Source organism: Capricornis sumatraensis, chromosome 1 (genome assembly GCF_032405125.1).
Source record: "Capricornis sumatraensis isolate serow.1 chromosome 1, serow.2, whole genome shotgun sequence".
Classification (NCBI taxonomy): domain Eukaryota; kingdom Metazoa; phylum Chordata; class Mammalia; order Artiodactyla; family Bovidae; genus Capricornis; species Capricornis sumatraensis.
Genome location: NC_091069.1, coordinates 258,179,201 through 258,202,046, shown reverse-complemented (window position 1 = coordinate 258,202,046; position 22,846 = coordinate 258,179,201). Strand labels below are relative to the sequence as shown.

Here is a 22,846-nt window from a genome sequence, read left to right as displayed (position 1 = left end):
AGGTCACAGACGCTGCAGCTGACCTGCTCGACCTGCTGACTTGGCCTAAGACCCCGTGCCCCCTCCTACCGGCACTTCTTGGCTGGACTGCAGGCCTCCTGTAGGGAGGCAGGTGGTGCCCACCGGTGGCCCGGGGCAAGCGGCCCCTGAGTGGGGCAGTTGTAGAGGGGCGTGCTGGTCCCAGGGGTCAAGAGCAGGCCCACACGTGGCCCAGGAAAGAAGGCGCTGGGCTCCATCCTAGGTGAACTTCCCCGAAGCTCCTAGCTGAATTGGAGTCAGACCTAGCCCTGGTCAGTCTGGAGCCCTGGATGACCAGTGGAGGCGGGCATCGTCTTGCCAGAAACTGGGCCATAGCTCCCTACCGGGTGGCTGGGCCTTCCCCACACCCAGGGTCTCAACACGGTGTATCCCAGGGTTCCCTTATTACAGGTTTTTAACTGTGTGATTGTGTATAATACAAAGCAAGGATGAAAATGCTGCTTTGGGGATTTTTATTTTATTGAAGTATAGCTGGTTTACAGTGTTTGTTAATGTCTGTGTGTGCTCAGTCATGTCTGACTCTTTGCAACCCCACGGACTGCAGCCTGCCAGGTTCCTCTGTCCACGGAATTTTCCTGACAAGAATTCTGGAGTGGGTGGCCATTTCCTTCTCCACGGGATCTTCCTGACCCAAGGATCAAACCTGCGTCCCTTGGGTCTCCTGTGTTGGCAGCTGGATTCTCTACCACTGTGCCACCTGGGAAGCCCCTTGTTAACTTCTGCTGTGCAGCGAGATGATACATCCGTCCTTTCCTGTATTCCTTTCTATTGTGGTTTATTACAGGGTCTGGAATACAGTTCCCTGTGCCATACAGGAGGACCTGGCCCATCTGTGCTGTCGATAATGTAATATTCATAGTCCGCCTCCGCTAATCCCAGATTCCCACTCCACTTCTCCCCAACCCCTTCCCCTTCCGTATGGGAGTCTGTTTCTGTTTTGTAACTACGTTCATTTGTATCATATTGTAGATCCCACAGATAAGTGTGTCACGTGCTATTTGTCTTTCTGACTTTGCTTAGTATGACACTCTCCAGGCCCATCCATGTTGCTGCCAATGGCATTATTTCACCCTTTCTGACTGCCGAGCGATACTCCATTGTGCATATATACCTCGTTATCTGTGTATCTGTCCACGGACACTTCGGTTGCTTCCTGAACAGCGATTAGGTTGTGGATAGTGCTGGGTGACCATAGGGGAGCATGTATCCTTGGGACTTAAGAGTTTTCTCTGGATAGATGCCCAGGCTTCCCTGATGGGTCAGCTGGTAAAGAATCTGCCTGCAATGCGGGAGGCCTGGGTTTGATCCCGGGGTTGGGAAGATCCCTTGGAGAAGGGAAAGGCTACCCACTCCAGTCCTCTGGCCCAGAGAATTCCATGAACTGTATGGTCCATGGGGTCGCAAAGAGTTGGACATGACTGAGCAACTTTCATTTCTGAATATATGCCCAGGAATGGAATTGCTGGATCTTACGGCAGCTCTATTTTGGGGTTTTTTAAAGGGGCCTCCATACTATTCTCCACTGGAGGAGAAAATGGCAACCTATTCCAGTATTCCTGACTGAAAATATGGACAGGGGAGCCTGGGAGGCTGCCGTCCACAGGGTCACAAAGAGTCGGACACGACTGAGCGTGCACACGCCTCTCCGCGTGGCTGCCCCGATCTACATGCTCCCCGACAGTGTGGAGGCTCCCCTCCCTCCACACCCTCTCCAGCACAAATTTGTGGACTTTTTAACGATGGCCATTCTCACCCATGGGAGGTGCTGCCTCCTTGTAGGTTTGATCTGCTTTTCTCTAACAGTTAGTGGTGATGAGCGCGAAGATGCTGTTTCAATGAACACAGACCAGAGCTGGTGGATGGTAGCTGAGACCTTCCACCAGCTTTCCTTCATGGTGGGCCCGTGTCTAGGTCAGCCTGGGCAGTGGAACTTCCTGTGATGCTGGAAGTGTTCTGAGTCTGCGCTGGCCAGTGTGGGACAATAGCCATGTGTGACTCACGAGCACTCACCAGCCTGGGTCGCCTCAGTGTGGCTGACGCAACCGGGAAAATGGAAAACTTTATTTATTTCATTGTAATTTAATGCAAGTAGCCACTTGTGACCAGTGGCTCCTGACACTGCCGTTCCAGAGAACAGTAAGTAGGTAATTGCCACTGAGAATAGCTTTACTTACTTTTTATTATAGAAAATTTCACATAAATATTGAGTAGTGGGGCCACATATACCCTTTCTCCAGCTTCTGTAAAAACTAATCCATTGGCCAATATTTCACCCTTACCTCCCCCCACCCCACCCCTTAGCTCTCACTTCTGTGTTACTTTGAAGCAGATAATAGCTTTTGAATTTTCGTTTTTAAACAACTCATCTTTAACCCCAGGATAGAATAAAACTATTTGACCTTGATTTTTTTTCATCCCTTGTGGCTTTTTTGCCATTTATTGAAGAGCTTTGGGGCCTTCCATTAAACCAGCTGCAGGCCCCGAATGATGTCTCTTAAGACTACTCAAGGCTTTCTCATATTTCTGTAATGAGAAATACAAACCACAGATCTTTTATTTAATTTGTAATAATACTGTTTAATATGTTTTATATTATACAGTTTAATATTAACTGATTATGGCTCAAACTATACATGCTAACATTTGGGACTGATTAAAAATTGATGTCCCATATGTTCAACCAATTCTTAGATCTGTAAAAAAATTATTCCAGGAGAATTGTTTGACAGAAATAATGGAGAACTCATGGCATGGGCTGTAATGAGTAAAGTTTGTCGATGAACCTGCTGAATGGTTCAGGTTGATTTGAAATTGGAAAGAACTGATCCAAGTGAAAATGATTTTGACTAAATACACATGAAAAAAGTTAGGAACACTGGGTATGAAATGATCAAGCAACTGAAAGGGCTGCACGGCACTCTGTCTAGAAGATGCTTCTGATTACAGTGTTTGTGTCCAGAACATCCTCAGGGTCAAAGTGGCTGCTGCCCCTCTCTGTCCACTCTTCCATTAACCTCAGATACATCTGGAAGGGCGTGGAAGGGGGAAGTTTCTGGAACCGAACGTCCTAGGCTCTGGTGACTGCCCATCCCTAGGATGACTCAGAATGGACGACTGGGGCTTGAGTGAAACCTAGAGCAGCTGCCCTGCCTCCTGCCCGCTTTGATCTTCCCCCGGACGTCCCTCCCTCTGAGGGCCTGGCCTCTTCCTCGGGTGGCTTAGAGAAGCCTCTGGGGTTCTGTCCACAAGCCTCTAGCTGGGGGCTGAATTCTCCCAGCAGCACATGTCACAGTCCCCGTGAGGAGGCAAGGCCAAGGCCGTTCCTGGTGCTCCAGTGGCTTAGGACTCTGCCGCGCTCCCAGGGCAGGGGGCCTGGGTTCAACCCCTGGTCTGGGAACTCGACCCCATGTGCCACCACTGAGGCCAGGTGCAGCCAAATGAATAATTTTTTTTTTTTTAAGAGACAAGGACAAAATTGTACCTTAAAAAAACAAAGCAAAGATGGGGGCTTCTCCCCACCAGGTGCCTGGTGCAGTAGGCACCTGGCCCTTGTCCTGAGTCCCATGGAGCGGGAGCTGTCCCAGCTGGAGCCCTCGGGCTGCAGAAGCCAGGCCTCCCTGCAGTGTCTCCCGGAGGCCCCACGGCCAGCAAAGGGCCAGTGCTGCCTGCCCGGGTCAGGGACGTTCCAGGCCTCTCTGAGAGGCCGTGGGCGCCCTGTGTCCATTTCACACCAGAGTCTTGTGGATCCGTGATTGCTGCCATTGCGTGCTGGGAGGTGTATGCAGATGGAGCCCACTCATTCCTTCACTAAACCTGGAGCATCCCTTTGGGTTTCAAGTGCTACAGGCTCTTAGACAGGGATAGGGAAAGCCGTCTGGAGGCCTGTGAGGGGAGCGGGTATGAAGTGGTGATGGCCCACGCTCCCTTGGGAGTGGGGTCCAAGGGGAGGGAGCAGTGTTGGGGTGCAGGAGAGGTCCCGCTCAAGAGCATGCAGCCTCAGCCTCTGAAGACCCCACCTTCGGCTCCTCTGGTTCCTGACTGAGAAGGAGCTGAGCTCTTACATGGGGGTCCTGCACCCCCGCACCCCCACTTTGTGGCAGGGAAATGCACTGTCCTTGGGGGCTAACATCTTTTCTCCCTGCAACCCTCCCCTGCGCCCTACTCATCCTCGTCTATTCGGCAGTGGCCAGTGTGGCCCCGGGATAAGAAGCAGCAAGAGGGGCCTCGCTGGAGCAGCGCTGGCTCAGCAGTGTGTAGCCCAGCGGGTGGCATTTTTTTAGAAGTTTTGCACTAAGCCCTGGGTCAGGGCTTGACTCTAGACCCACCCTTGCTCTCTGTGTGGCCCTGGGCAGTTTCTTTAACCTTTCTGAGCTGGTCTCCTTCACAAGGCAGGATGCCACTTGGACTCACTCCCAGGGTAATTCTGAGATCCTAGTGTGGCCTGGCCCAGAACAGCTCATCGTATACCATCTGACTCCTAGTGGACGCTCCAACAGTAGCTGCTGTGATCTTCCTCCCAGCCATCTGAACCCACATGGAGCGTTTGTGGGCAGTCAGGTACTGGGCCAGTCTCGTCCCGCGGGCTCTCTCTGTGATCTGGAGCCGCCCCCAGTGGGAGCACGGGCATTGGATGGTCAAGACCCCTGGACATCTACAGTTTCTGCAGCTGACTGGCTGGTGGGCATCCCGGGTGGGGGCTCCCGTGCGGTCTTTGGTCCTCACCGGCCCCTCTGACTGTCTGTGATTCATGGATAGACTGTCCGGTTGCCTGCGATCGTGCCATTGGTAACACTACCCAGGGAGCAGACACCTCGTGGTAGAATGCAAACAGCCCTGCCAGGGGGTCGGGGGCTCTGGTCTCCTGGCCGGCTCCCAAGGAGCTCTGTGACATTTAACACGTGGCTGTGCTTCTTCCGGCCCTGTTTTTTTCTCTTTTTTTAATGAAGGGTTGAGCTGATGGCCTGTGTACCAGCTTCGCCTCTGTTGCACCCAGCACGAACATCTGGTGCCCAGCTGTGGGCTGGTATGGGGCGGCCTCGGCAGGGGCTCCCCCGGCCTTGTTTCCAAGACCGTGGGAATGGGCAGTTTCCAAGCTGGCGGAGCCAGTATCTAATGAAGGCCGCCTTCAGTTCAGTTCAGTCGCTCAGTCGTGTCCGACTCTTTGCGACCCCATGAATCGCAGCACGCCAGGCCTCCCTTTCCATCACCAACTCCCAGAGTTGGGGACACTGCCCTTGGCCCCCTGGGCAGATAGGGCATCTCTGTGAAGGCCCGCGGTTGGGCTCACCTGCCGCACGTGGGCCACTCTGCTGTCTCTAACTCGGATCGAGAGCCGGCCGGTGCGTCTGGGTCCGCTGGGTCCCAGGCTGTGAAGACCCTCCACGCGCCCCATCCGGCGTCTGCACGTGCCTGTGGGTGCCCGGCCTGTCCGCCGGCTGCACGGGCAGAGAAGGACCGCGCCCGTGCAGACCCTCGGGACGCCCGCCTTCCGGGGCGGGGAGTTATAATGGGTCCGGGTCCGCGGTCTCACGAGGTCTCTCCTGCGCAGGCGCAGCTGGAGGCTCAGCGAGCCACGCAGGACTTCCAGAGGGCCACCGAGGTGCTCCGTGCCGCCAAGGAGACCATCTCCCTGGCCGAGCAGCGGCTGCTGGAGGACGACAAGAGGCAGTTCGACTCAGCCTGGCAGGAGATGCTGAACCATGCCACCCAGAGGGTATGAGTCTCCATGGGGCGCGCCTGTGCACGTGCACACGCGTGTGGGCCTGCGTTGCATCTGCGTGTGGGCGGGCAGGGTGGGCGCGCGGCGCGGAGGGGGCTGGGCTTGCCCCCGCCTCGGGTTCCTGTGTCCCCGGGGTGTGCGTGCCTCTCAGCCCCCGGATTCCTCACTGGTTTCCTGGAGCAGAGCAAGCAGGTATGTTGTTCGCCCACAAGTGGTCATGTCCCGGGGGACTCCGCAGCCCTGGAACTAAGCCGTCCTCCCCGGTGACAGCCCCCTGGTGCCAGCCGTAGCGGCCGCGTCCTTGTCATCTGAGGTCCCTCTGGTTCAGATCATCCTTGACGGTCCTGACCAGTGTGGGCTTCCCCAGGGGATCCCCGGTCCTCCTCCAGGGCCTCCTCCCTCTGAGTCCCAGGGTCTGTCAGGGTTTGGAGCTCTGCGTGGATGATCTGGATGACCTGCAGGACTGGTCTTGGGGCCTGTGTGCCCTCAGTGAGAGGCAGGCCGTGGCGGCTGAGGCCTGAACCCCCGGGGTGCCTGCTGGGTGCGGTCTGGGGAACCAGGGTGCCTGTGGGAAGCGGGCTCTGCAGGCTGTGGGCCACTGGCTGTGCCTGCTGGGTTTGAGGTCATCATGGGGCATCATTCAGCAGCTCTGGGACCTGCTCTCTGACCACAGGGCTGAGTATCAGCAGTGATGGGTGTCGCTGGACTTACCGCCTCTTCCTGACTTGCCCAGGCTCCAAAGGGTCCAGCGGGATGTTCAGTGTTCCTCCCCCTCCTCTGGCTGGTTTGCTTGGGGAGCTGGCTGAGGCGACAGCGGTGGCTTCAGTAGTTTCAACTGAGGCCTTGGATGTGGGGTGACTTAGGGGTGGGGGTGCAGGCCGGGTCTGGACTCCCCGAGAGGCTGCCTGCAGGGCTAGAACAGAACTTTTCCAGTTTCACCTGCCGCTGTGGGCTCAGGTCCTGCAGGACATAATTAGAGATGGCCTTGAGCTTCCCTAAATGGAACGCCTGACTCACAAAAGGGCTGGGACTTGGTGTCAAATTCACATTGACTCCACTACTGCTGCCCCCCTAAAGCCCAGACCCCTGACTGGGCTTGTGTGGCCTGGAGCCTCCTGCCTCCTGGTGGGCACAAGGCCTGGGAAGCCAGATGCAGGCCGGGACAGCTTTCCTGGGTCCGCTGGGGAACGCCAAAGGGAGGTCGGGAGTGTTGGAAATTTACAAGTAGCTTGACAGAGCGAAAAGGATGGGGGAAAAGAAACTCCTTCCAGGAACTTCATGGAAGGGCTGCCTTTTCTTCCCGCCCTCCCTTCTACGCCAACCAAGATCCATATCAGCTACTTAGGACTCATCACAGAAATCACTTGATGTGTTCTTTACAAAAATAATGGAACATATTTCTGCTTTTTCTCCTACTTGTTAAGTCCTAGGGCCATAGTAGATGGTGATGGTTAGGCCTTGATGGCCAAGAACACCTTTCACGCCTGTCTTTGTAAATGGTGCTCCCTGGGGTTGTGCAGTGCGCAACCCAGGGAGCTGTCCAAGACGGCCCTGGGCCTCCTGGCATCACATGGGGCCTCCGAGGGCCCTGGGAGGGTCATCTGATGTGTCCTCTCACTGAGGCCGCTGACGATTTCTTGGTTGTGGGGATGACCTCTGCAGATGAGCAGACTTCCTGGGTCACCGGCCAGGATTTCCACCCTGGGGCTCCTGGCCCTCTTCCCTCGATCCTCCCCAGTTTTATGGGGCTTAGATTGCTGCTCCTTGACTTGAGGAGGGAGAAGGAGGGCTGGAGAGTGGCACCAGCAAGAGACAGAGCGCACGGCAGAGCTGTCTGGGACCGTGTTCCCGTATTCCTGAGCCCAGCCGGGAGGGGGCACGCTCTGTGGCTGTGGCGGGTGGGGCAGAAACGCCCGCTGGTGGCTCTGCTGTGAGCTGCCCTCCCAGGGCCCTGGCACAGCTGGGCTTCTTGAGTGCTGGTGGACAAAGCGAAAGGTTTAGAATATGTCCCCGGCCTCAGCTGACTCCTGGGTCCTCCAGGAAGCCTGCTTCTTCAGGAGAAAGGACCTCTTCTGCTGAACAAAGTGCCACAGAAGCGTCCAGAGAAGGATATGGAGCTCAGAAGGGTCCAGGCCATTTTGAGAAAGTGGCCCTGCTTTGGGCGGGGTGGCCCCCACCCCAGGCATGGTGGAAGGACCCTGCGGTCCCTACACCCCCTTCCCCAGGGTCCGCTGGGTGTCCCTTCTGTTCCTCCAGACTTTGAGTGACGGCCCCTGCTGTGGTCGCTGTGGGAGCCCCGGGGTCTGTATTGCTTGGCCACGTGCAGGGCCCCAGGCGGGGACCAAGGAGCGGTCCTGCGCTCAGTGCTGGGGTCAGCTGAGCTCTGCAGTGCACTTGAGGGGCCTCCCTGGGGGTGAGCAGTCCCTGCTGCTCCCACTCAGACTTTAGGCAGCCGATGCTGGCTGCTCCCCCAGCTCCACCTGGTATGGCTGAGCAGCAGCCCTAAGAGGGGGGTGATAGCTTTCCACCCTCAGGAGGGAGCCGTCGGCCCTCCTGATGTCTGTGCAGAGAGGCCAGAGAGGAGGAGGAGCACGTGGCTTGTCGTGGGTGGGGCGTGAACTGTTAGGAAGCAGCAGCTGCTGGGAGGAGAGGTCTGGGGTGTGTCCTGCACCCTGGGAGGCACATGAGCTGTCAGGCCCGCTTTCCTGTGCTGGTGGGCGGGTACCATCTGTCCCACAAGGCCCTGAGATGCCACCTCCTTGGGCCCACGCGTCCAGGCCCGCAGGAAGAATCAGAAGGTGGAATGAACAGGCTGAGGGGACCACAATGCTGCTTTCCTGGGAGCAGTGGCCCCTGCTCTTGGATCTGGGATGCTCGGGTTGAGGGTGTGTGGTTGGGAGAGGGTTGGGCGAGGTGGACAGCGAGGCGAGGAGCCCAGTTTGGGTCGTTCTGCCGGCAGGGCCCCCAGCCCAGCTGACACAGCCGTTCGGTGCCCGCTGGTGTCCTGGCAGGCAGGGTCTGTGTGAGCAGAGTCTGTGTCTCTGTGGGCAGAGGGCCTGGGCTGCCCTGTGCTCCCGGTAGGGCGCCTGCTTGGCGCCCACTCTCCATGTCCTCGGGCCCCTGAGCACTGGGGGCGGCTGCGTGGCGTGCCCTCCAGGTCCCCCTCACTGCCCGCTGGCCGCCGGGCCCGGGGCTGCGGCTCTTCCAGCCACTTGGGCCCCAAACCCTCCCACTGGGCAGTGGCGGGTGGTCGGTTGTTGGGCATCTGGAACCAACCTGTAGGGGGCAGGAGTGCGTGTCTGTGGGTTTGGGGGAACCCCAGGGAGGCTGACTTCTTCGTTGTCAGAATCCACAGAGGTTGGTGCTCCCAGGGGTCAGCCCAGTAACACAGTCCCCTAAGGGGACGTGGGGAGCCAGAAAACAGTGGTTTCTCTGGGAGGCTGTCAGCTCTGGGAAGGAGGCGGGCAGCTGCATGCTTCCCGTGGAGAGTGGATGCTTGGCTGTGCTAAACCCCCCTAAGGGCTTCCTCACTCATGCCTTTCCACCAGCACCCTGCACCGAGCCCACCCCCCCAGCACCCTGCACTGAGACCCCCTGCGCAGCCTCTGCTGCTGCCCCCTCCCTGCCCCCCACCCCGACCCGAGGTAGCCCCAACAACTTGGATCCCAGCCGCCTGAGGGGCGTGGTGCTGCTGTGTGTCTGCACCGTGAGGCTGGCGGTCCAGGGCTTGGTCTCCAGCGTGCTCCGGGCACACAGGATGTGCTTCCTCAGTGTACTTGGCTCTGAGTTGAATTTGTTGGTGGTAAACTGAAGAGCATGGTGCAGAGCTGGGAGCAGGGCCCGCAGTCCAGGCCCAGTAGCCTGGTCTTCATGGAGGTCTGGGCACTGCGCTGGCTCCTCGGGTCTGGGTTGCATGTGTGTCTGGGCACCTCAAGGCCTGCAGGGACCTCTGCATTTCGCTTCCTTTCGCGGTCTCCACCTTCCCAGCATCTGCCCGCCGCTTTCTCATCCCTGGGCGCACAGTTCACACCCGATTCCAGGCTGTAGGGGCTGCTGAGTTGCCGAGGAGACGTAACCAAGGTGAACCGCTTGGCGACTTTCTGCCTGGAGGCAGGAAGCACAGTGCGGGGCTCTCCTCTAATAGCAGGAGCTGGTGCACATGGGGTCTGGGAGTTGGGGCGAGGTGGTAGGTGCGGCCGGTGGGGCTGAGGCAGGAGCTTGGGTGCATGTGGGGTCTGGAAGTTGGGGCGGGGGTAGTAGGCGCGGCCGGTGGGGCTGAGGCAGGAGCTTGGGTGCTTGCTGCCGCCTCAGTCTGAGCTGGCAACGTTGCCAAGTGCTTGGGTTCTTCCAAGGGCTTAACTTTAGAAAGCTCTTTTGCAGACCAAGGACCAAGGAAAAACGAAGGCAAAGTTGGTGGGATCCCTGCTTCTTGCAGCGGGTGCTCTTCACCGTAGCCTCAAATCTCAGCTTTTGTAGGTCTCTCTTTAAAATGCTTTCAGGGATTTCCCCGGCGGCCTAGTGTTTAGAACTTCACCTTCCAGGGCAGCGGGTGCAGGATCCATCCCTGGTTGGGGACCTAAGATCCCACATGCCTCGCGGCCAGAAACCAAAGCATAAAACAGAAGCACTATCATACAGATCCAATAAAGACTTTAAAAACAGTCCATATCAAAAAACTATTAAAAAAATCGTTATGCTTTCAGACGGGTCCTTAAAGGTGAACCCTGCACTGAATCCTCTTGTAGTAGAGCCGGTCTCCACAGCATGTCTTCACCTGTCTGATAGGCTTGGGTTTCGCGTCTTCATAAAGGTTACAGCAGTAAATCCTTACAGCTTTAGACTGAAGAGTTACTGCTGTTTCTCTTAAGTGACCAAGCTGGTGAGGTTCTGTGCGCCTCTGATGTCTCTGTGATGTCTTTGATGTGAGAAGCCAAGCGGAAGGGTTTCCCAAGCCCCTTGATCTTGATTGAGAGGTCATTTTAGCAAGCTTGTCTTGGTTCCCTATTTCCCTCTCTGACTTTGTTCTAATTCTGTTTGTAAAAGTATCTCAAGCATTAAAACCATTGTTAAAATCATATATATATATATATATATATATATATTAAAAGAAGGTAAAGCTTTAATTCTGATATGTATGAAGTGTTCTCTTATAAAATATTTTATTTAACGCATTAATTAAGGATGGAACTAATCTGATGTTACAGCTCTCTGAAAGGAGAATTCAGAAGAAAAACACTCACGCTTAAGTTCAAGAGTGCCAAAGTGAATTAACAGGCAGATACAGAATTTGTCAGTATTTACAGGGCAAGCAATAAGCAAATGCATCTCCACACAGTTCCTCTTGATTTCTAGGGATAAGAATCATTTGTATTACTATCAGTTTCCCACAACTTGTAGGGTCATGAAACAGCTCCAAGACAACGAAAAGCAGGGATAATCTGGAGAAGAGGGCAATAGACAGGATGCCTTGATGTTTTCTGCTCATGTCAGAGTTTCTCCTGATTCTTAAAAAAACCTAATTTTAAGTGCATGAGGAAACTACCCTGAGCTGACTATGGCTGTTTCCCGGGGCAGGTAACGGACTGCTGGCTGCCTCCTGGGTGGTGTCCTCCTGAAACTGTCCTGCGGGGTCTGAGAGGGTGGACCAGCGATCTGAGGGCCCTCTGGGCTCCTCCTGGCTGCTCTTTGGGTAAAATAAAAAGCTGGCCCTTTATCCCCCCCCTTGCTACTGCTTTTCTAGTTCACCCCGTACTTGGGTGAGTTGTAAGTAGAAGGTGGGAAGGAAGTTGCAGCCATTTCCGTGGTCCAAACTGCTTTTTCTCTCCTGCATCCTCTCTCCTCCCAGCCAGCTTTGTTCTGATGCGTTTCTAGGTCAGTGGGGAGAGAACCGACACGGTCCCTGCTTCTGGGAACGTGCCTTTGGGCCCCCACAGAGGGCCCTGGACTGTTGGGTTTTGAATTCATTTTGAAAATGTTCCCCCCAGCGTTCTAGCTGACGAGTTTTCTGGCCACAAAAAACTGTGTGAACCTCAGAATCTGTTTCTGCTTAATCCTTCTGGATCCTGGATTCTTCGGCGTCCACCAGCTAAGTCGGAACGTTTGGGAAGGGGCCAGACGGCTGAGGTCCTCACTCTCCCGCTGTCCTGATGCACACACCTGGCTCTGGAGGGCTCCCAGGCCCCTGATGTCCGAGTCCCTCTCATGTCACCTGCCCGCCCGTCGGCTCCTGACCTGCGGTGGGACAGGAGGAGCCCAGGGTGGCCACTCTGCGGAAGTGGACACCCACTGGCTCAGAGGGTGCTTCATGGTGTTCTGTCCTTTTCCTGCTCGTCGCCTCAGCCGATTGGGCTGTTTAATCTTGTCTGAAATGACTTTTCCAGAATGGATGAGTCGGGAAGGGCAACCCTCTTTTCTTTGCAAATTTGTTTAATCTTTGTCTCCCCACTAATTTCCTCATTTAACTTTTACATTTTTCTTTATTAAAAAAAACCAGAAGTACAGTTGATTTATAATGTGTCAGTTTCCGTTATACAGCACAGTGATTCAGTTGTATACATATACATGGATATGTATGTTTGTATGTATGTATATTCAGATTCTTTTCTATTATAGGTTATTACAAGATATGGGGTAGTGTTCCGTATGCTATACAGAGGTCCTTGTGGCTGATGTCCTTTACATATAGTAGCGTGTATATGTTAATCCCAGATTCCTCACCTTTTTAAACACAGAGAGTAAGTGATCCTGCCGCGGGGGGCCGTTCTGGGTGTGGCGCGCTGACCCCGCCCCCTCTGCTGTGGCCCTCAGGTCATGGAGGCGGAGCAGACCAAGGCGAGGAGCGAGCTGGTGCACAAGGAGACGGCGGCGCGCTACAACGCGGCCATGGGCCGCATGCGGCAGCTGGAGAAGAAGCTCAAGCGGGCCATCAACAAGTCCAAGTGAGCCGGGAGGGCGGGCCCCTGGGCTGGGCTGCTCTCCTCCCGCACGTCTCAGCCTTTCCCGTGGCCCCAGCAGTGCCTGCCCCGGCTCCCACTGCGTTCTCTGCATCCCCCGGGCTCCTCCCGGCGTGACCCCCTGGGAGCACACAGGAATGAATCTTCAAGGGCAGGGCGTTACCTGGGCCCTGGGCTGCACTTGCATTTTGGGGAACTCAGGGCTGTGTGCCCTTGGCTCTGTGGCTGACGGTGTGGACACGATCCTTCCCCTCAGTTTTACCTGTCCGCACAGTGCGGGTGAGCTTTGTAGATACTACACATCCTTCAGAGACCCAGAGCTGATGAAACGGCCCAAGACTGGTTTCCTTTCTTTTTTTTTTTTTTGGCGACAGGATGTGTATTTCCAAAGTTTCTTACAGTATTAAAGATTAGGAACAGTTAAACTTGTCCGACAGTAGGGTCTTTGGTTAAATAAGCCCTGACACTTCCACACATCAGACTAGTTTCTAGCAGTTAAAATCATGATGACATGGGTTCTGTCTTCATTAGTATATGAATATGTTCATCACATTTATATGTAATAAAGGCAGGCCACAAAAGACATTGAAAGCACAATTCGTCAGACACAAATTACATGCATACACAGATGGGCCCAAAGGAATAATTTTCTTTTAATGTGTGTGTAGGTCTGTGTGTATTTATTTATTTGAACTGTTGTTAGTTGATTTACAATGTTGTGAAGACCGGTTTCAGTGGAGCTTTTCTCCAGCTCTTCTCATCACCACTCCTGTGTATTATCTGACAATGACCTTGGGGAAGGCTCCCTGCGTTCCTCACAATTGCTGGGCCTCCAAGCAGAGACCTGGAATGGCCTCGATTGCTCAGCCACAGACCCCCAAGCTTCGCGGTGGTTGAGGGGCTCAAGAATAAAGTGCTCGCCTCCTCACGTTCCGCCGACCCCCAAGCCCCTGAACGGAGCCGGTGTGTCCCCGCCGGCTGGCCCAGAGCCCAGGGCGTGCTGGCCTCTCCCACGCTCTCCTGGCATGTGGCCTGGGGGTTCTGCGTGCGATCCGCTAGTCCTACCCGGAGTCCCGGAGGCCAACCGAGCCCCCCCCCGCCGCTGGTGGAGGCCCCGCTGTGCCCAGTGAGTCTCGGTACCTCTCCCCGAGTGAGCTCGGCGGAGCTGGGGCCCCCCTCGCTGCTGGGCGCCCCCTGTGGCCTTAGCACCCCGGCCGGGGGGGGGCCCCGGCCCGCGTGCGGGGCTCCTGTGTCTGGAGACCGGCCTTCTGGCGCCTCTGCCCTGGGTGAGCGTCTGTTATGGGTCAGGCCCGGGAGCTGGATCTCTCCCCGCTGCCCTCACGGCCCCGCTGAAGCCGAGTAAACGCTGGTGGGCGGCTCAGTCGCTGCCCCGGACACCCCGCGCATGGGGGTCACTGCTGACCAAGCTCTCACGGGTTTCCTTCTGTCTGCCTCCCGCAGGCCTTACTTTGAACTCAAGGCGAAGTACTACCTGCAGCTTGAGGTACGTGTGGCCTTTGGCTTTGAAGCGGGTGGGTAGGCGATGTCTGTCCTCCGAGTCCCCCCTTTCTATAGTGGGCCTTCACACGGCCCCACGGCCGCCAGGTCAGGAGACACGTTCTTGACCGAGGCTTCGGCTGCTGGCGCGGTGCTCTCTGCAGCCCACGGAGCCTCTGCATGCCTCCGGCCGAAGCGTCCTCGGTCTGTGGTCCTCCGCACGGCCCCAGGGAGCTTGCCAGCGCCGGGACGGATTCCCCGGGCCACCCTAGACCAACCGAACCGAGGCTCCGCGGGCGGGCCCAGCCCTCCGGCTTTCCACACGCCCGCCGGGGGCTTCCGACGCCGCGCAGCGTGAGGTCCATGGCTCGGGGCTCAGGCGGCCCGACCCCCACCGCTGCCTCTGGCGGCGGGGAGCGGGGGCCCGGGTCGTTTCTGGGCGTAGAGCCAGGGTGGTCACCAGACTGGAGGCTGAGCGCTGGTGCATAGCGCCCTGCGGAAGGGGGGCCAGGTCCCCGGCCGCGTCCTGAGGGGTGAGGGACCCCGTCACCCCGGAGCCGGCGGGGGCGCGGCCTCGCTCACCCCCCACCCCCCGCGTCTCTCGAGCAGCAGCTGAAGAAGACGGTGGACGAGCTGCAGGCCAAGCTGGCCCTGGCCAAGGGCGAGTACAAGACAGCGCTGCGGAACCTGGAGACCATCTCAGACGAGATCCACGAGCGGCGGCGCTCCGGCGCCATGGGGCCCCGTGGGCGCGGCGTCGGCGCCGAGGGCGGAGCTGTGCCCGCCGAGGGCCTGTCTGGGCGCAAGCCCGAAGCCGACGCCGTTTCCGGTGAGTCTGGGGCCTGTGTCCCCTGCTCCGGCGCCCGTTCACTGGGGCGCTGCTAGCATCCTGAGTCAGCGTGCTGCGCTTAGGTAAGTTTGGGAAGTGACGCGCTTTCACCCCCGAGATTCCAAGCACTTACTACGGCATCCGAGGCTCTGAGAAGCCCTGCAGGGAAGGAGCGCCGTCGGGGCACAGGGACTTGGGGGACGGCTCTGATTCGAGTCCTGGCCGTCCTGCCACGACGTGGGCCAAGGCCTGACTTCCCATTCCTTCCCCTGTAAAGTGGGGCATGTGATGGTCCTGGCTATCTGCTAGAGAGAGGGGTGGTCAGGACTGACTGAAGGCACGCTGGCCCCTGGGGTCACTCCACACGTGGAGTCTGAGCGCGGGGACCTATTCCCAGGGCCACCCCTGGGAAGTGGATACAGAGGGCTGCTGTAGTTCCTTCCACGTCAGTTCGGAAACCCACCCTACCGCCCCAACCCTGTCTGTCTGCATGCCCGGCTTTGCTTTTTCTGAGGAATACTGGCTGTTGGCTTTTCCCCATGATCCTTCCTCAGTTCGGTTCAGTTGCTCAGTTGTGTCCAACTCTTCGGGACCCCATGGACTGCAGCATACCAGGCCTCCCTGTCCATCACCAACTCCCGGAGTTTGCTCAAACTCATGTCCATTGAGTTGGTGATGCCATCCAACCATCTCATCCTCTGTTTCCCTCTTCTCCTGCCCTCATCAGGGCCTTTTCAAATGAGTCAGTTCTTTGCATCAGGTGGCCAAAGTATTGGAGTTTCAGCTTCAGCATCAATCCTTCCAATGACCACTCAGGACTGATTTCCTTTAGGATGGACTGGTTGGATCTCCTTGAGTCCAAGGGACTCTCAGGAGTCTTCTCCAACACCACAGTTCAAAAGCATCAATTCTTCGGCGCTCAGCCTTCTTCACAGTCCAACTCTCACATCCATACATGACTACTGGGAAAACCATAGCCTTGACTAGACGGACCTTTGTTGACAAAGTAATGTCTCTGCTTTTGAATATGCTGTCTAGGTTGGTCATAATTTTCCTTCCAAGGAGTAAGCGTCTTTTAATTTTACGGCTGCAGTCACCATCTGCAGTGATTTTGGAGCCCCCCAAAATGAAAGTCAGCCTCTGTTTCCCTATCTACTTTGCCATGAAGTGGTGGGACTGGCCGCCATGATCTTAGTTTTCTGAATATTGAGCTTTAAGCCAGCTTTTTCACTCTCCTGTTTCACTTTCATCAAGAGGCTCTTTAGTTCTTCACTTTCTGCCATAAGGGTGGTGTCATCTGCCTATCTGAGGTTATTGATATTTCTCCTGGCAATCTTGATTCCAGCTTGTGCTTCATCCAGCCCAGTGCCTTAATTCAGGCAACAAACATTCAAGTGTGAGGGCCCAGGTCAAAGAAAACTGTAATTTGAACAGCAGGGATGAGTCCTTTAGTGTACCTCATCTCGTAAACCCTGTGTGGAGAGGGACATGAAGCTCAGAGATGTTCAGTAACTTAACCAAGGGTACCAAGCAAGCAGCAAAGATGGGATGTGAACTCAGGTCTGAGCCCATTCTGTGTGCCCAGCATTAATAGTACTTCCATGGGACGCTTCAGACTGTCTTTAAAGCCAGGGGAGGAGGAAACGGGACTGGGATGTTGTTCAGAGCTGAGGTGACTTGCAAGCTGTCTCTGGCCTCAGAACGGCCCACAGACCGAGTGAGGCACAGGCTACAGAGGCCTGCAAGGGAACTGTGTTCCTTTGTGGCAAACGGTGATCTCCGTGGACTCATGAGATGGCAAGCTACTCAGAAGGTGACCGAGGTCCTAGCAGAGACCCCATGCAGGACTATCCGTCAGAGCTCCCGCAGCTCCTTCCGTGGGAGGAGGCAGCTCCGAGGCCTGGCTGGCTCCATTAGGACACGTCACGCAGGCCTGCCCTCCTCCTGTGCCCATGGGGGTCCGTTCTGGGGCCCGGGGTGGAGAAAAACCGGACCTGAGGCTGAATTCGCCTTCCATTCCACCTCAGGCAGTGTCTGGTGATGGTGACTTCTGGGACAGGGGCTGCAGAGTGACGTTAAGGACCCTGGCCGTTGGTGGGTCCAGCCTCCTCCCTTCAGGGTGCTCTGGAGTCTGGTCTCGCGAGCTGAGGCGGCCATGGCCCTTTTCTCTGGGGTCCGGTGGCCGGGTCCTGCAGCTGCCTGGCCCTGTCTCTGCAGTGGGGATGCCTGGAGGGTGTGTCAGGGACTGGGTGGCCCTCAGTCAGACCTGAGTGATGGCTCTTCTCTCTCCCCGCTCCCAGTGGCCTCCGAGGCCTTCGAAGATGACAACTGTAGCGCCTTTGTGTCTGAGGATGACTCGGAAACCCAGTCCCTGTCCAGCTTCAGCTCGGGGCCCACGAGCCCGTCAGAGATGCCTGAGCAGTTCCCTGCGGCTATGCGGCCCGCCAGCCTGGACCTGCCCAGCCCGGTGTCCCTGTCAGAGTTCGGGGTGCTGTTCCCGGGGCTGGGCCCCCGCAGCGAGTGCAGCGGGGCCTCATCCCCCGAGTGCGAGGTGGAGCGAGGTGAGTGCAGCCCCCTGGGTTGGGGGGGAGGCAGGAACCACCCCAGGCTGGATGTTGTGATCAGGGCCTCTCTGAACGCGCCGCAGTGTGGCTCCCGACGTGATTCGCTCTCTCATGACAACAGTCCTCTGGACAGGCACCCCCGCTGGAGAGGCTTCTGTTTCCCGGCTGTTAGTGTAGGACAGGTCTCATCTCCGAGGGTCAGGGACGTCTACAGCTTCTCAGGGAGGGAAAGCAGGAGGCGCTGCTGTGGTGGAGGCAATGCTGTGGCGGAGGTGCTTCTGTGCCCCCTGGGCGTCTGGAGGTGCAGCTGGTTGGTTGGCTGTGGGGGGGCCCGGGTGACCCCTGGGACTGTCAGGACTCACTGCAGGGTCTTTCTGTTTCCACAGGGGACAGAGCAGAGGGGGCAGAGAATAAGATGGGTGACAAGGTGGGTAGCCACCGGAGGCTAGGCAGCAGCAGCGGCGACGGCAGCAGGAGCCCCCCGAAGCCCGCGGGCCAGGCCCTGGAGGACGGGGTGCGGCAGCTGTCCCTGCGGGGCCCCAGGCGTGCGGGCCTCACGGACACACACGTGGTGCAGATCGGCTGACGCGCCCTGGCCCTGGCGCGGGCCAGTGTTTATACACGAACCGGACGGAGGACATTGTGCCAATAATCACAAAATATATGCCAAATCCCAGCCCTTTCCTCTAAACCGCACGAGTGAGGCCTCAGTGGGCTTGAGGGCTGGAGGTCTGTCTGCGGGGTGAGTGCTCCTGGGCTGGCGTGTTTTCCCGTGCAGTCAGTTGCGGGCGGGCTGTGACCGGGTCCACGGCCTTTGTTGGAATGGTCCCTGTCACGGTGTCATGCAAGCAGTAACCTGTTCCCAGAAAAGACCCTGAGCCAGCCGAGGGCCCGGGGAGCTGAGCCCCCAGCAGACTCAAGGGCCCACTTATTTGGGAAAACGGCCTTGTTCTCTCCTTTAGATCCCGGGGCGGGGTGGGGGGGGGGTGGTATCTAAAGGAAAACAAGTGCACGCAAATGAAACTCAAATATTTGCAACAACGCTTTCTGATCCAGTGAAGGCTTTAAAAAAAAAAAAATCCAAGAACAGAATTCATTTTCATCATCTCTGGTTTTCAGACGGGGGCGTTTAAAATGTGTTTGCTGGGACGCCCGTTAAAATACTTTTGTTTGTCGAAGGTTGCCATGAGCTGCACTTTTTGGGGTGGGAAGAGTGAATGCCGCGTGGGGATGGGGGGACTCGGGCAGGGGCCTGTCACGGATGGGAGCCTGTGGCTGCGGGCGGGGAGGAGTCCTGTCACGTAAGCCTCACCCCACCAGCCAAGGGGACTTATTCTAAGGCCCGTGCATGAGCAATGGTGGCCAGTGTTGTTCTAGGTCGACGAGGTGTTGGTTTCTCTGTAGGCTGTAACTTTTAAAAATAAACAGTTATTTAAGGGTTATGCTGCACTAGTATTTCTTAAGCGGAAACTGTCCCTTACAGCTAGGAAAGGGAGGGGGCACAGGGTGGCAGAGGCTGTTGATAGAAGCGATCGTGTCTGTTATGCTAACAGTGTTCAGTGTTGTAGCACTGCTTTTCTTGTTTCCATGGCTACCCATATTTAGAATATTGTATTTTGTCCTTTTTTGTTAAGAAAACAGCATTTCTAAAAGGAAAAAAAAAACCCATTCACGTCTGTCAACTTATATATATATATATATGTCATTTGTAAATCTCTTCACACTGTCCTCTTTTTAATGACTGATACAGTATCCTAATTACAAGGTTATTTTGTACTTGTCTTAATACCTTGAGTGTAATAAAAATGGCTTAAGAAAATGTCTTTTTGTGACTTCAGATAAGGAATCCTGATACTGCCCGAATCTTCTGTCCGAGGCAGCCCTCTTGGCATGAGGAGCATGTGTGCACTGGTCACCTGTTCTTATTTTCACTTAAGGTCCTGGGTCCTAACAGTGTACGCCCTGATTAGCAGGTGTGAATTGGAATTCCACTTCTGCTGCTACTGAAGCTGAGCAGTATGGAGACACGGTGGGCTCGAAACAAAGACAAGCGCTTAGGCTGGAGGCCTGGGCGTCTCCAGGTCTCAGCCGCAGGGGCTGGTGAGTGATGTGGGCAGCCCTGGGCACTGGGCTTTGAAAAGCTCCCCAGCTGATTCTATTCTCTTTCTGTATCGGTCCAACCAAAGTTAGTCATCGTGCGCTCTGTTTAGAACTCTCTACAGAATTCACACTGCAATACCGTAACTGTTTATACAGGTCTCCCCCATTGGGTTTTGAAGGCAGGGATTAGGTCACAGTTTGCATCTAAGATAAGATCTTTAACACACAAGGCTCAAATCATGCCTATAATAAATACACCTGTTATACTTTAGATTCTTCTTTAAAGTCACGGAAAATTAGTCCACCTAAAGTATGTTAAAAGTGAAAGCACTGAAGTATTTACCAAAATGAAATCTCACTAACACAACAATCTGCCACTAGCTTGAATGAAGAATACTTTTTTTTTTGGTAAAAAATGTGAATTTTCATGCAAGTCATGAGTTCTGTTTTAGATGGAACATACCACATGAAGTTCTTCAATAATTTCTCTAGGTTAAACTATGCAGTTTCCATAAGTATAAACATTTTATTTCGATTAAAGGTAATAGAAATACAAAAGTTTTAATAGAGATGAAAAATTCCACTATTTTTAGATCTTTAAAATCTTGACTGAGCATCATTCTACTCTAATGGATTTTTATGTAAACAATGGGGAATTTACACATAACAGTATCTTGCGACCCAATCACCATGTATTAAATTCTTAATCATGTTTTTTTAGAGTGCTCTTACCGTAAGAACACTGAACTATATGGAGCAATTTAAAGGAAGGCTATCCAAACTAAATTGTGATGTCTTCAGTGTCTCAGACTACTGCTTTCCTCAACCTGATAAAACGGCACTGATGACTATACCTTAGTCCTCTTCAGTGAGTCAATGGGAGACAGGTGTCCAGCCTCAGCAACCGTCACTCTTAAGCAGGAGCATCTCCACGCTATAAAGTCAACTGTGTTTCTTAAACTCTATCCTTTCATGACCTCTGGGCAACAGTAAACACTTAAAGTCATAAATAACACAGAACTAAAATCTCATGGTAACACAATTCATTTGGTCATTTGTTGCCCAGGACACACAGGAGAGTTAACAACACAAGCAGGTTTACCTTACAACATGTGCTGCCAAAAGACAAACACAGCGTAAGTAAGTTCTCCAGAGAAGCATCCCTGCCGCCGTTCTGCTCCGTGAGCCTGCACTTCCCTCATGCGGTCTTGGTACGGGCGTCCATCTCAGTGCTTGACTGCGTCTAACCTTTACGATCGTCTACACGCTTTCATGTAACACGGCCCCAAAGTGCAAGCCCACCCTGTGTACACACACAACCACGTAAACAGTACTGCTGAGCGACAGAGGGTAATTCTGACTACATACAGTTCTCACCACACAGCCTGACTTCAGCGCCAGATTCCCCAGGAGCGTTTTGAAGATTCCGCTCTGTTCTGACTGCTGCGTTACAGTGTCCTCGAGAGCTGATGTCTGGTGAGCGTAAGACCCAGCGATCGCTGCGGCTTCTGTCACTGCAGCTGTGTCGTCTTGATGGGGATAATACTATTAAAGTCCAAGAAAAAGGGTCCTTCTTGTTTGGGCAGGAAAGTACTGGGAATGATATTGTAGATCCCAGCAGGTATGTTTTCCAGTTCCAGGTAGCAAAACCCACACCTGTGTTCAGGGAAAACGAGAACCAAGGTTCTTAAGTGATGATGCCCCAGAAGGCAGAGTGTGAATCAGCAATCAAAAAGCCAGCATTACCTGTAGTCACCACTGGACTTCCTCTGGAACCCATGGGGACCAGGGTCTCCCACCACAGAAACTGTTACAACTTCAAATCCAACACTGTACTGCCTAGCAGTAAAAAAAGAGTACATCACTGCTGTTATTAAGTCGTCCCACACATAGACCCAAAATCACTATACCTAAAGTGCAGATAGACTATTAAGTACAGGTTTCTAAAGCTTCAGTAGGAGGAAACAGCACTCTGAGGCACATGCATACCATTTTTACTCTTAATTACAGAAAATGTCATTTATAAGTTGAAGCCATAAAGGTGGACATTTTACGAAATTTACTTTAGAAAAGACTGTATTTTTATCACAGGCTCTCAGAGAATAATGTTAAAATAATGTATTAGGCAAAAAAAAAAAAAAGAAAAAAAAAGGAAAAGGAGAGAACCCTGAAATAAAATCTAAATTTATAGAAGAATTAGCCTATGGTAGACGTGACGTTCCAAATCAGTAGGGAAAGGATTATTTACGCAGGTGGTGATGACAAAAACTTAGAAAAAAAAATTGTTACACTGTATTTCACACCAAATATAAAACACAATCCATATGTATTTAAAAAAGAATAAAAACCACAGAAGAACTAGAAGAAAGCACAGTGAAACTGATATTAGGGCAAGACTTCCTGGCCACAGCAAAATAAACCAAAAGAAACAGGTTTGATTATAATGAAAAAAAATTTTTTGTTATGTGGGAAAAAATCTGGGAAAAATGCCTGCAAATATGTGAACGAGTTAATATTCTACATACATACCCTATTCATGCTTCCAATTAAAAACATGACCAGTGCAACAGAAAAATGGGCAAAAGATATGAATAAATATATGAAGAGAGAAAAAATACACAGTCAATAAACATTCTTCCATATTCAAGCTTCCTAGAAATGAAATACAAAAAGGCAACTACGTACCTTGTTTTGCCTATCAAACTGGTAACATTTTTGAAAATGATTGTAGAAAAATAGCTTAGTCCTATCTAAAGGATTATTAGTTTCTTTCAAAACAGTTTGTAATTACCGGCAGGCAAAATAAAGCCTAGTTTTATTTAGAAGCTGGTACTATTTTTATTTGTATTCTCTTTTTTAAACCTTTTAAAACTGGGAAATACAGCACAACACACAAGAAATATAACAGTGCACGTGAAACATATGTAGCTTAGCAGAAGTGAACAGACGCCCAGTTGTCCCCGCGGCAGCACCCTGAGGAGAGCCCCCGTGCGGCCCTCTGGTCATGGCTTCTGTCCCAGTGCAAGCTCGTCTACTGCTGCCCTCCCGCCCTGCCCGCGGCGTGGCGGCCTGAGCGCATCCTCCGTGGCAGTGCAGCTCCACCTGCTCTTGGCTTCGTGCAAGTGGGAGCACAGTACACACGGTT

The 22,846-nt window shown here is 54.1% G+C and overlaps 2 protein-coding genes across 6 annotated transcripts in view; one reads left to right on the top strand and one right to left on the bottom strand.

Moving 5' to 3' along the window:
* SH3BP5 (SH3 domain binding protein 5) overlaps nt 1-19,308 on the top strand; it is a 72,643-nt gene extending 53,335 nt beyond the window's left edge. The window contains exons 4-9 of the mRNA XM_068971841.1: nt 5,588-5,752; nt 12,566-12,696; nt 14,173-14,215; nt 14,818-15,037; nt 17,338-17,598; nt 17,988-19,308. Of these exons, the coding sequence (XP_068827942.1) occupies nt 5,588-5,752; nt 12,566-12,696; nt 14,173-14,215; nt 14,818-15,037; nt 17,338-17,598; nt 17,988-18,187 (1,020 nt within the window). The 3' untranslated portion in view covers nt 18,188-19,308. The remainder of the gene's footprint in view (nt 1-5,587; nt 5,753-12,565; nt 12,697-14,172; nt 14,216-14,817; nt 15,038-17,337; nt 17,599-17,987) is intronic.
* Nucleotides 19,309-20,366: 1,058 nt separating this feature from the next.
* The window catches only part of CAPN7 (calpain 7), a 49,220-nt gene continuing 46,740 nt past the window's right edge, over nt 20,367-22,846 (bottom strand). For all 5 annotated transcript variants that reach the window (XM_068988103.1, XM_068988274.1, XM_068988359.1 and 2 more), the window contains 2 exons: nt 21,448-21,540; nt 20,367-21,357 (listed from right to left, as the gene is read on the bottom strand). In XM_068988103.1, coding sequence (XP_068844204.1) covers nt 21,213-21,357; nt 21,448-21,540 — 238 coding nt within the window. In that variant the 3' untranslated portion in view covers nt 20,367-21,212. The remainder of the gene's footprint in view (nt 21,358-21,447; nt 21,541-22,846) is intronic.